Source organism: Parasteatoda tepidariorum, chromosome 7 (assembly GCF_043381705.1).
Source record: "Parasteatoda tepidariorum isolate YZ-2023 chromosome 7, CAS_Ptep_4.0, whole genome shotgun sequence".
NCBI classification, from domain to species: domain Eukaryota; kingdom Metazoa; phylum Arthropoda; class Arachnida; order Araneae; family Theridiidae; genus Parasteatoda; species Parasteatoda tepidariorum.
The window spans coordinates 39987329-40001153 of NC_092210.1; the positions used below are offsets into that span (position 1 = coordinate 39987329).

Consider the following 13825-nt stretch of genomic DNA (forward strand, 5'->3'; position numbering starts at 1 on the left):
GTAATCTGCTGGGAACCGTGTCTTAACGATCAGTTCACTGCGGGACAAAGAAAAATGGAATTTCTAGAAATACAGCAGAACCACAATTCAGGCAAAGCTAATCATTTTCCTTGGCAAACGCAAACCGTTGTTTCAGAAGTTCACTAGTACCACCCTAATGGATTCCTGAAACTGTTTGTTTATTTAGAAAATGTGAAGCGGAATATATCTAAGACACAACGCAAGCGAAATAAACACAAATGCATTTTTAGTGTCTCACTGTGTATAATTTTTCACATTCAAATAAGAATCTGATTGTTGAAATATTTTCATCAGCGTAAAACTAACTAACCAGGTTCACATTCACACGAGGGCGCCGAGACAGCCTGGTCTGTAGGGCGCTGGGCCCATGTCCGAGAGTTCGTGGTTCGAACCCCGCCGGACGAAGATTCCTCGTGTAGTTGGTGACTTAATGCACGCTAAAATTCTGTCGAGTCGCAAAGTCCTCCATCAAGTTCCCATAGCAAATCAATACCTCTGTGGATGCTGGATTGGAGATCGATCGTTCTCTGATTCAGGTCAAAATTACGCCAACCATCAACCAACATTCTCACGAGAAAAATTAAATCCGATGTAAACATCCTTCGTTTCCGATTCTATTTTAATGAATTTAAATCTTATAGTGGAAAGAGCATCTATATTCCTTGCTTTATTTGTTAATAATGCATTAGGTAAATTCAGACAGAAATGCAATTAAATAATTACGCTTATCGGTCTACTATATTGAATACAGCTTATAGAATAACTTTGTTCAGGAACAGTCGCTATCGTTTAAACTTACTCTAACTCAAGAATTTATTCTCTATTGCCAGTACGCTTTTAAGCCGCATGAATTCCTCCCCCCCCCCATAAAAAAATGCTTAACATGGCTATGCTTTCATACGATTAAATTTTTTGAACTTTCTATCCATTATGTTCGATAACTCTCAACTAACCCACGTAAATGCCTATAGTATTTATCTCATCGTAGTTTTTTCATATGTAGAAATTCATTCTCATAAATGAATGAAGGGTTCTGATTATACAACTCGTAGCTATTTGGCCAGGCCAAAAATTTGGAATAAAGGAATAGGAGGAGAATATAAAAATAAGACATGAAAGCGGTCGTCTGTACTGCAAGTGGAACTCTGCTTTAACTAGCTTTTATCCAGATAGAGCTCTTGCTCCGTGTTTCAAAACTTATTTAGATCTCATAGATTTGGAAATGAAGGCCGTGTCGTCCGCATATAATCAACACCTCCTAGAAGAACGACGGTCTCAGCACGGATCTATTTAGTAGTCCGACATGACGAACATAAACTGCGCAGTTGATGAAAGAGAAGAAAGATGTCACTACGTTTGGGCTACTAAGTTACGCAGTGGTGGAAAATACGAAAGATGTCATTTGACTACTAAAGGATCAAATTTCTTGTTTATGGTAACCCGTGCTTAGGCCTTCTCTTTTCTAGGAGGTATTGATATAATGCGACTATTTCAGTTATTTTTTACTGGAAAGTCAGTCGGGATTGAGCATTGTGGAATACCTGCAATAATTGGCCTGTAGTCTGAGAAAGTTCCTTTAATTTTNATTAAAAATTATTGCTGATAATAAAATCAACGTACATACTCTTTAGAAACATGATAATTCGTAAAAATTCTTCAAAAAAAATTTTTTTTTGTATAAATAATATTTTGCTAAATAATTATTTAGTTATATTTATTAATACCTCACAGTGTAATTTATTGACATTTTCTCATGAAAAAAAAAAAAAAAAAAAAAAAAAAAAAAAAAAAAANCTTATTTATTACAAAAAAAAAAAAAATAGAAATTCACCAAAATGCAAGGATAATGACATATTGGCTTAGAAGTTAAGAAAACAGTCATTTTAAGCTAATAGTAAGTAACTCAACTTAAGAAACTCGAAAAGACAAAGTTGAAAAGTTAATTTTAATTTTTTATGTAAATAAATTCCAAAACTAATTATTGTGAACAATTTGAACATGCATTCTTCTCGGCTTCTCGCTTCCCCCCCCCTCAGTTTATTTTTCCTGGATAGTTTTTAGGCCCCATGTTTTAAAATAACCTAGTAAAATTAATTTTATAATAATTTGCATCTGAAATTTTTTTATTATATTATTTAAATACAAAATATTTCAAATAATTTTATTTTACAACTTTATTACATTCTTTAAAATATACACCCATATAGAGTTAAAAGACTATGACAGAATTAGATTGTACAGTGATGTTCTTAGCTTATCCTTTAAAACGTTATCTTTGTGTTAGATGGACCATGAATTGATTAAATTAATTCTTTTATCTACTGTAGAAAGAATCAAAAAGGTTTTTGTTGTTGATACGTACAGAATAAAATTGCGTATAATAATCAATCATTAAATAAATAAATAACTTTGATTACATATAAGCATATTACAATCTTACATAAATACTGGGTACTATTAGGCTAATATTTGCTTTCCCTATTAACAATATACAGTTTAAAATTTTTTCTGGTAACTGGCATTCATTAGCCAGAAAAATGACAGCCAGGATATTGACAATTTGCCATTTTACAGCATTTAACTTTAATTTAACAATTTGGCCTAAGACGTTTACTTTCTGCAGAAAACAACAGGATTTCTTGAAATAACGCAGGTAAATCTATGTAGTTTATGTTATTAATGATTTCAAGAAAACAGGAAAATGACAACATAAAAACCTACTCACCTTGTAAAATTTTTTGAAATAGATTTTGAACCAGAAAGTTGGTTCTTTATTACTGAAATAAGACATGTTCTGATAGGATGATATTCTAACCAATCTCTTAACCTAAGATATTGATTGCTGGCCCTATCTATTTTGGCTATAAATTACTAAAAAAAAGTGGCCAGGGAAATGACTGATTTTCATGTGACAAACAAATTATTGACAGAAAAAGTTGTTTTCAACAAAGTTTTGGGAAATAATACCCTCTGCATGCATTCTAGAAATGCTTAGAATGGTTGAGATAATAATAAAAAAAAAAAAATAGATATTGAAAAATGTATGGACAGTTCTGAAGCTAGTTATTATTGGAAATATTGTTTGTGACATGCTTGGAAAATGAGATTTTGAAATTCAAATTTTTTTTTTTAAATATACAAAATAGTCAATGTTAATGCAAAATCATTTTAAAATGCAAACATCAATGCTATTTATGAATTTTTTTTTTTAAAAAAAAGTTCTTTTAGTAGTATAGTATTAGATCTTGGAGCAAAAGACTGTCAATTGTCGTATTTCGTGAGATTCACCCATAAATAAGATGGTTCTCAATTTCTACTTTGCCCAGAACTGATCAATATTGTTTATTTTTCATCATGCTTCCATGTTTAATATCACTTTTGCATAACTTTCGGAATAATTTTTTGACAAATAACTGGTATTCCGAACATAGATTTTATCTTATTTTATAACCGTTGGTGAACAGCCAACCCAATTTTGGGTTCAACTCCGTAGCCTTGTCATTTTGAACCAATCCAGAAGGCAAGGAAACTCCGGGATCAGTACCCCCAGAGGTATGATTTGTTATGGCACTGTTTCCCAAAGTGTCGTAAGCGTACCCCCAGGGGTACGCGTTCTTAGACGAAATATCTTCAACAAGCGAAAATTTCAAAATTTTTTATTTAAAAACAAAGCTAGCCATGAAGATTTGCGATTACGTATTTTTCTATTGGCTATTTTTTGCAGAGTTAACAGTTAATAATTAGTGGTGTCAACAGCCAGTTGTGATTTTTAACTTATGTGCATATTTTTTATAGTAAAAAATACATTCATTTTTTTATTAGTGATACACAGCGATACGAAAAATTTAGAAAGGGTACACCAAAGTCATAAGTTTGGGAAACACTGTCCTTATGGGAACATGGAGGACTTTGAGACTCAACAGATTTAACGTGGATCAGTCATAATTTACTACACGGGGAGTTTTTGGCCGGCGAGGATTGAAACCACGACCTATTGGACAAGGGCCCAGTGTCCTACCAACCAGGCTATCCCAGACCATAATAAGGATGCCCAGCTATTTTTCGCATAACAATTTAGATTCAAACTAATCCTAGCAACAAAATAACATTAATTTTTAAGTTTTCGATCATCCAAGATTTCTTTTTAATTTCATTTTGCATCAGAAAATTTATCATTTTTGAGGATTATAAGATAAACAGAAGAGGAACTCTTTTAGTAAACTAACACACATCTTGTAACGTTTATAAGAAGGAACATTTTGAATTAAAATTTATTTTTTCTGCTTACTAAAAAGACATGCAAATTAATATAAAATTTTTATTGAACATTGTGTTTGTTTCAAGCTTTGTATTTCTTTTTAAAAAAAAAACTTGAGTGTAGGATCAAATAGGATTTTTCCCCCCTTTCAAATATGAAAATTTAACAACTCAAGGCTGTATTCCTGAGCTTCTTGAAGTGAAATGCTCACTCGTTAGATTATTAGATCATCTTTATAAATCTTCAGATTTTTAAAGACTCTTAAAAATACATTTTTGCATAGCACCCCATACTCAGCTACAAAATTTATTGCGCATTGTAGCTTTTAAATCATATGTAACAAACATTAATTTCTTTAATGTAGATGTACATGAAAAAAATTAAACATACAATTTTAAAAAATCTTTTTATTTAATAAATTCTTAAAGAGTTCGATTGAAAAACATTGTTAAAACTCCTTTAAAAAGTGTACTAGGAATTTTATGAAACAAAAATAATACTGCTTGAATAAAACAAGAGAACAAATTTTCATAATGACATAAATTGTTGGACATTATGGAGAAAAACAATATATTAACAACATAATTTTCAAAAGAAATAAAAAATTAAATGTAACCAAGAGACAAAAACCAAATTGTGCAAAATACAGTGATAGTAAAATTGCAATAACATAATCTTTTTAATTACATCAACTTTCACAAGAAGCTCTTAGAATATTTTTAAAAGACTGTTTAATGCAAAGTGATCAACAGCTTTTCTGCAAAAATATCAACTGTTTAATTCTTATTAATCCAAGGTAGTAAAATTGAATACTATACATCAGTTCTTATTTCAAATTACAATTATTCCTTATTACAAGTAAAAAAGAAGAAGAAAAAAAAAAACACTACACCTTTTGCAAGAAATAACAATTTTTTTCTACAACAGAATTTTTATGTTACAAAATGTTATAAATTATTTACATATAATACATACAAAATAAATTATAGTTGGGAATAAAAACTTCTTTAAAAATAATAATGTTCTGCTAACAAGTATTTTTTTTTTGTCATTAAAATTTTATTTTCCCAATAAATATAGTTTTGTGAGTTAGTTCCTGAATATATAGCTATAGTGAATAAGCTCTACAAGTGCTTTACTAATCTTTATCCATTTTATATAACCACAAAATTTTTAATTTGAAAGTTTATACTGTTTAATTTTTTTTAGAATACTTAGAACAATTTGTATGAAATTCCTCAAACAATATTTTTCATCCTACCTGTTATATAAAATAGATTATTTCCAAAATATTAAAACATTCAAAAGGTATTTATTATTAAAAGTTGAATACTAATTAAAATGTTTTAACCTAACAATTATTTAAATTTTCCATAATAGTGTTCATCAACAAATGAAAATTTCAAATAAGAAACAGAATCCATATTCCAGAACTTGCAAAAAGATAGACAGATAGATAACAAATTTTTTTTAAAAAACAAATTAAATATTTTAAAAACTATCTAATTTAAAAATGCCAATAATACACAGTATGTAATTCTTCAAAAGAGTGCAACTTTAAATATCCTCTCTCATTTAACAAACACCACAACTAATCAGATATTTGATTAGTTAATGTAAAAAATATGAAAGAGAAAAAAGACAGAAAATAATAACTGGTCCTATGTTATTTTGCAGTGCTTATGATGAGATAAGAAATATAAATTTAATCATTGCAGCATATTTTCACACTCCAACAGCATTTTCTCAGTAACTAATGATTTTTATGAAAATATCTTTTACTTGATTGTACCAATTACATACATGGTAATTTTTAAAGCATTTTGTAATTTTATAACATTAGAGTGATTAAAATAAATTGTAATTTATTTCACTAATTGTAGATATTCTTATATCTTTTTAAATAATTTAAACTATTTTCACAGGCATGAGCACATAAAAAACAATTAATTTAAGGTAGAAATTCTTTTTTAAACTGAAAACTGAATTTGAATTACAATTTTTTCATTATGATTTTGTTGAACTACGATTAAAGCACCAAGATTTTGTAAATTATTATTTTCAACGGACAAGAAAAAGTGTGCAGTCAAGTTCATACTTAACTTTTGATAATAAAAATATTTACTAAAATATTAAAAAATGTTGCCAAAATGAGGCAAAAATGTGTATTGATCTCTCTACAAACCTACAATGAAGTGTCACATAACTAGTTAGATGAAGAAAATTGTGAAGTAACTTTTTTAGCTATATTGTTGTTGAAGCTATACCAGAACTAATAATATGTTGGAAATCATGCAGAATTAGTTTTAGGAGATTACCATGCTATTTGTAAGTAGGTAAAAGATAGCACATAATAATTATTATTGAAATACTTTAAAATAAAAAATATGGCATCATATATAAGGTTTTCTATCCACTTTCTTATTTTAAATGGCTTGGTAAAACAGGAATAACTTTTGTATTAAACTGTACCAAAGATTAAGAACTCTTAACAAATTGCAACATATGCAAACTTGCTGAATGAGCACACATAGCCAGTAATCAATAAAATGGAATGTTTGTATATTTTTAAATATCTCTTTATTTTCACTAATTGACATTATTTACTTCAATACAAAATACTATTAATGCATTATATGTTCTTTTGAGCATTTAAGGATACAACACTAATATTTTGTTCAAAATAAACCTTTTAAAAATATTGCTATAATCAGTTCTATTGGGCCAGTTGGCTAAACACAAACTACTTTCTATATGAAATTTGCTTAGAAAACCAAAAGTAAGCTTTCTCTGATATTTAAATATTACTCATTTCAGACCCAAATTTATCTTTAAAATATAAATTATGATAAAATTCATTCCTGTAACTGCTTAAAAAAAAAGAGTTATTCTGTAATTCTGACTTTCTTCTGTCATAAGATTTTTGTAAGGTTCAATTTGAGAAGGAAATACACTGGTAAGCCGTTTAAGATTTTTTCTCCCTCTTTCACAAAAAAAAAAAGAAGAATAATAAAAAAATAAATAGAGAAAGCTTATTTAATTTACTATATGTAATTTTTAAAGAAATACTTCTCACATTAGTTTAGAGAAAGCAATATATTGTGTGCCACTTTGTACATTACATAATTAATATTAATTTAATGCTCATATAGCATTTTTTAGTATTCTGATACCATTTAGATTTCAAACTGTTCAGAGTACATTGCACTCGAGAAACTAATTTTTGACTTGGGGACACTTTCTTAGAAATAAATAGAAATGTATATTCATCATGCAATCTTAAAAATATATGTAGGTTTTATAAATTTGTATAACTAATAGATAAAGATAAAAAAATCACCCATTGGAATGGTATTTTCATTTCAAAATTAAGCAAAACTGAAACACCAAAAGTTTGTTCAGGTTAGAAAACATCTTCTAATTATGGCTGTTATCCAAGACAATATTTATTAACAAACAATTAATTTTGCTCAGAAAGGGGGAAAAAACTAGTAGGCAAAAGTTTCAACTCAAAATTTGTCATGATTCATAATTATTCTAGAAGTTGATTCTGATAAATTCCTAAAAAATATTTCTCTAAATAAGACATTTTGTTTTTTAAAAAAAGAATGGCATTCTTTTAGTTGGTAAGAAATTGATGCTATAGCATTTTTGATATGGCTCTATTGTCAGATATGTAAATATTTTTAGAAACAACACTAACATTTAAAAAATTAACGTTGCAAGAAAGTAAGCAAAGGAAGTAACAGCAATCAACAAATGGACCCTAATATAAGAAAATACATCTGCTGCTGTAAAAACCGCTACTTAAATTTATACAAATTAGATTAAATAGTATGTGTAGAGAGAGACAATTATATGAAATTAAGGGTGTTCTTTCGTTATATAGATGACCTTTTATGCACTAGTTAAAATTCTAATTGAATTTGCATAATTTTTTCTTCATACCAAATATTGTTCTACAAAATAACAAAACTAGGAATTAATTTTTGTTATGGCAAGATGCGTATGTTCCTTAAGAGAAGTTAATAAGTACAATACCTTACAACCTTTTATAAATATTTACATGGAAACAGACACCATTTTTTATGTTATCTACATATTTAGACAACGTTTAACCTCATATGAAAATGCAAAGATCACAGAATATAAAAATAGGTAGTGAAATTATTTTATACCCATTACCAAGCACTATAATGATCAGGAACTATGCAACCACAAGTTCTTTAAAGATCCATTTCTGACCATTAGAGTTATCATTGCAGGACTGTAAATGAAGGCTTCCTCTTGAATGGCTTAGCTCCAAGCATTTTCTGTGTTGTTTATGGTATAACATCTTTTTAGTCTATTAAAAGATAATAAAATAGTCTCATTTATATATGTATAATTAATAATTTAGCAGTCTATAAAATGAGGCTGAAAGAGTAACAATTAAATAAATAATTAATCCAAGATAACTTAATATGCATTATTCAAAAAGACTATACACCTCTGCTAGTTATATGAATTTGAGATGTTAAGACTTCAACAACCATTAAGATTGCAAATATTACATTTATAAATTTTTTTACATACCATCAACAGATGCTATTTTGGCCCTACTCATTAAAATGGGGGTTAATTTGGTCCCCATTTTATTTTTAGTTTTAGGAAGATTTATTTATTTTTTATTTCAGGAGCTGAATACAAAAGGGATTTTTGGAAAAAGTAGTTTTTGCTAGATTTTGGCAAACATAGTCTCAATTGTAGCATTTTCTTCAAACTAGTCATTTTAGTTGCCAGTGGCAGCCCTGGTAAAGTGCTTGNTTTTATAATGGGTTAAAATTGTAAGTTCTGAAAATAAAATTGAAATAAAACAAATATCACAAAAAAAAATAAAAAATTTTCATTCAAATTTAATGGTGCGTTAACACACCATTGGCCGAATCCATGTTAAATAAGTGAAATTTGAAAATCCACTTTTTATGCAAGGTTTCAAAGTTTTATTAAAGTTTTGTTGTATATTCAGAGTTTTATTAGTTCTATTGTTAAGTTTTTATTTTTATTAGAGTTTTATTGTGCTGAGGCTAACAGTGTTCGACAAGATATGCCATAAGAAACAAGTGTTGTTCTGAAGTTGCTTAGTGTTGTTTCAATACCTGAGATGGAAAAATATAAGCTTTGATAACTTTCTCTCCTCCTATACTTTATTTGAAATTTTGAAAGAAAAGGCTTTCTTTGCATGTGGCATGTGGCAGCTTGCGAAAATCTCATAGGCGGTTGCATAATGGATGACTACACAAATAAGAAAAAAAAAGAAGAAAACATCGTGGTTCCTACGATATTGCTTTCAGCAAGGATACAGAAACATGTGCAATAAAATGGAACGACAATGCTGTGGTAACAATTGCTACTAATAACTGTGCCATTTTGTCACTTGTAAATGCCAAACGATACATTAGCAAAGAAAGTAAAGAAGTTTATTTTATTTATATCTATCTATCTATCTATATATATATAACCATTGTTGAACAGCCGAACCCAATTTTAGGGTTTACGACTTCTAATGTTCAACTCCGTAGGCTTGTAATTTTGAACCCAACCCAGATGACAAGGGAATTCCCGGATCAAGTATTGGGAGAAATTTGCCTTCGTGGAGTACTTTTTGATGGAACTAACCCGCATTTGCATTACATGGAGAGGAAAACCAAAAGAGCCTTCCACGGTTAGCCTGACTGCAAAGGGACCATGATCCATTTACCTCTGAGGATATTTCGTCAGCACTGTGGTCAGTGCCAGCCGGATGAGGATTCGTATCAACCAGCCATCACCGATATTCGAACCGGGTTTGCCTCATTTGAAGGCGAATGCTCTATTCCTTGAACTATCGCGGCTGAAGAAAAGAAGTTGTGATTTCACAACTCAACATTATTTTGGATAACAATAAGCATATGGCAGGTGTAGACCTGCATGAGAATACTATAGCTAAATACCGCATCGATTCAAGGTAAGAAAAGGTGGTGGTCACTATTTACAAACATCATTGATAGCGTTATAGTGAATTTCTGGAAGCTACATAGAATTTTAACTAGCTCAAAAATATCACTTATAGACTATAGATCTTATATAGCTATTGCCCAATTAAAATCTGAATCCAAGAACAATCCATTTGGTGAAGTTTCATTACAAGTTACTCATTCAAACAAAGGTTGCCCATCATCCGCAGCTCAACTAATAGAAGTATGGACTGATAGAATCGGACATACAATAAATGGGCATGGAAAAAAAAGCCAACAGATGATGTAAAGTGTGCAAAAATCACAAGAGTAATTTATTCATCAAATGCAAAGTCCATTTGCATTAAAAATGCTTTGAATGTTTCCATTAAAAATATAAGCGTTGAACTAAACGAATTGTTCATTGATTCAGCCAATGGTGCGTAAACGCACAATTTTATTTCTTAAATAAAATATTATTTTTCATGCACGAAACTTATTTTTCGTCTTAATGAATGTAATTTAAACACATTTCAATGAAAATAACATTGCATTTTACAAAATTTCTATCCTAAAATGGGGGTTAATTTGGCCCCTCAATTTAATTTTTAGTTTTAGGAAGTTTTATTTATTTTTTATTTCAGGAGCTGAATAATACAAAAGGGATTTTTGGAAAAAGTAATTTTTGCTAGATTTGGGCAAAAATAGTCTCAATTGCAGCATTTTCTTCAAACTAGTCGTTTTAGTTGCCAGTAGCAGCCCTGGTAAAGTGCTAGACTATACACGCATGTCACCTGGCCATAAATTTGGGGGCCATCCTTTCTGCTGAAAATTAAAATTTTGATTTCATGACATAATATGATCCACGGGGATCTTTTCCAAATCGTTGCCAATAGACCATTGTGAAGCACTAGTGTGACATAAATTAAGTACTATCAGTCATGTGCACCTTTTTTCTCATATTAAAATTGATTTTAACTACAGAAAATGATTTATGAAGATTGATTAAATGGATTCTTCAATTCATGTATAAAATATGATAACGATTCTTTTTTCTATTTGTATTGATCAGTTAAATATTTTGTAATTGCTAATCTTTTATACTTGGGAAACGAGGAAAAATACAAATGCAAACAAAATAGACTAGATTAGAATCAAGAGTAAACTCAAATAAAATTACAAAATTTGCATAATCCCAACAATAATTATTTTGTTTTGTGTAAATTGATTTTAGTGCAATTTTATGAAATGCAGTTTTAGAGAGAAATATTTCAAAAACTGTATATTTCGGCATAGTTTTGTACAGTAGTTTAGAATAAGATAAGAACAAATTTGGATAATTTTGCACCAAAAGATCCTTTTTCGGACAATTTGTTATATCAATCATGAGATTAGATCATTGCCTATGCAAAATTAAAAAAAAAAACATATTTGAAGAAGAGAAAATATCTAAAAATACAAGCATATTAAAGAAGAATTTTCTTACTTCATTATATTCCCATGGGCCATCCACAGTTCCCAGTGAGCAAAATACAAGTTTAACATGATCAGTATCCGCATCAACACAGCGTTCACCTACACCCAACTGACCTTCAGCATTTAAGCGGAAAACCTAATTTCAAAATAATTCTTTGAATGAAAAAAAAGAAACAAATACTTTAACAGAAGTTGTAATGAAATGTAGTGAAAAATGGGTATTTTCAAAACATTTTAAATTGAAATGCATCCAAATGACTAATACTATTTACTATTACATTTATTAATTATTATAAAAAATATTACTATTATATAGAAATTCATTAATATTTCAAAAAGTAGTCAATCATAATTATTTCAAGAAACATTCATTCACTGTTACTATAATTACAACTTACTTGCAGTAAACAGCTTTTCCTGTAAAGACAAGACTAACAAAATAAACATATTTAATGAAGAAAAGAGATTTTTAATTTCTGAGTTGATTAGATTAGACTAGTGGTTAAACATAATTAATAGTTCCTGTTGTCTATATCTTATATGCAACTGCAATAAAGTTGCTTATTTGACAGTTACAACAGATGATTAAAGGAGTCAGTCTCAAGCAAGTATGGAGTTGCAATATTTAGCATGCCAAAACAATCATGTTTATCTTAATTTTGATGGCATAATTTTGATATTTTTTAGAGGAAAAAAGAGTTTTTGACTGGAGTAGTAAATTTTTTATTTTTTAGTGATACTCATTAGTTAGAATGTCTATTATTAGTTTGGAAACAACTCTAAAAGCAGTAAAATGCTTTGTCTTCAAAAAAAAATTAATTAATAAATTTGAAGTTGACAATTCTGTAACAATAACCCAAGCATAATAAATAAAGAATAGTTGGCAAAATGAAAAATATGATTTGTAAAGTTGAAAGACATAAAACTTATTTCAATGTTTTCCTTGAGCGTTTTTATAAAAGGACGGCTGACTCTGCCTGCCCTTTGAACCCAATAAATGCGTCCTCTTTGATTTTTTTGTAAAAATAAGCGGCCATCCCAGAAAAATGCTTCTTTTTTGTTTATATTCCATTTTGGAAAAAAATTTATTCACTCTTTAAATAATAGTTACACTCTGGTAAAATTATCTGTGTTTATAGGTTTAATTCTGATTACAATTACAAGTATTTAGTTTGTAAGGATTATTTTCAACTGGTTAAATTTTTATGAGTATCTTCTCGGGGAGATATTAATAAATTTTTTAAGTTATTTTGAATTTTAAAGCTATTGTTTAAACAAATACTTTATTTTTTAAATGCACCTTTAAAGGCTCATTTCTTATAATTTTCAGTTTAAATTATAGAAAAAGCTTTCAACTTGCTTTTCAACTAATCATTTTTTGTTAGTTTATTATTACTATTTAAAAAAAAATATGCACAGCGATTGCTTATAATTATTTTTATGAACTACAAATTTTTCACTAATTTTGATAGTGGGAGAGAATTACTTTTTGAAATACACACATAAAATAGAATAAGAGGGTAATTTAAAAATCATTGAGGATAAAATTCAGTTATTATATAATATTACACATTTTGATAAATTTTTACAATGTTAAGTGAGCGCCCTTTCAAAACTTAAAGTGTCATTTTCAGAGAGGAAGTGCCCTTCCCTTTTTTATTCCTAGAGAGAACTCTTTTAGTAACATTTTTCTTAAAATATAAAACAATAATAAAACACAGTAAATTTTTTGCTGCAGAGCAAGTTAAATGATACTACAATTGTATAGATATTGAATTGTAAAGTGATAAGAGAAAAAACTAAAAATGAATAAAAAAAACATTAACTTATTAAGTCACTAAAGCATAACGTAAAAACCACAGACCAAATACTTTCTGTATTAGATATTCTAAAACCACCAAAATATTTATTAGACATACCTTTGTTTCAATTTCATAATAAACAACCTATAAAATTAGTAATTGATATAATGCCTTGCACATTAATAAAAAACTAGTGAAAGTACAATAATAATATACATATTTATACATTTCGAGATAAATACTCATAAAAGAAACAGAAGTAAAATTTTTGGAATCCGATTTTTATTTATTTT

The 13825-nt window shown here is 28.6% G+C and overlaps 1 protein-coding gene across 2 annotated transcripts in view; it reads right to left on the minus strand.

Annotated features, from left to right (window-relative positions):
- Nucleotides 1–4671: 4671 nt before the first annotated feature.
- The window catches only part of LOC107454031 (N-acetylgalactosaminyltransferase 7), a 28355-nt gene continuing 19201 nt past the window's right edge, over nucleotides 4672–13825 (minus strand). The window contains exons 11-13 of one of the 2 annotated variants that reach the window (XM_043041618.2): nucleotides 13650–13676; nucleotides 11741–11866; nucleotides 4672–8624 (exon numbers count right to left, since the gene is read on the minus strand). In XM_043041618.2, the coding sequence (XP_042897552.1) occupies nucleotides 8487–8624; nucleotides 11741–11866; nucleotides 13650–13676 (291 nt within the window). In that variant the 3' untranslated portion in view covers nucleotides 4672–8486. The remainder of the gene's footprint in view (nucleotides 8625–11740; nucleotides 11867–13649; nucleotides 13677–13825) is intronic. The other variant, XM_043041619.2, reaches the window with a different exon arrangement.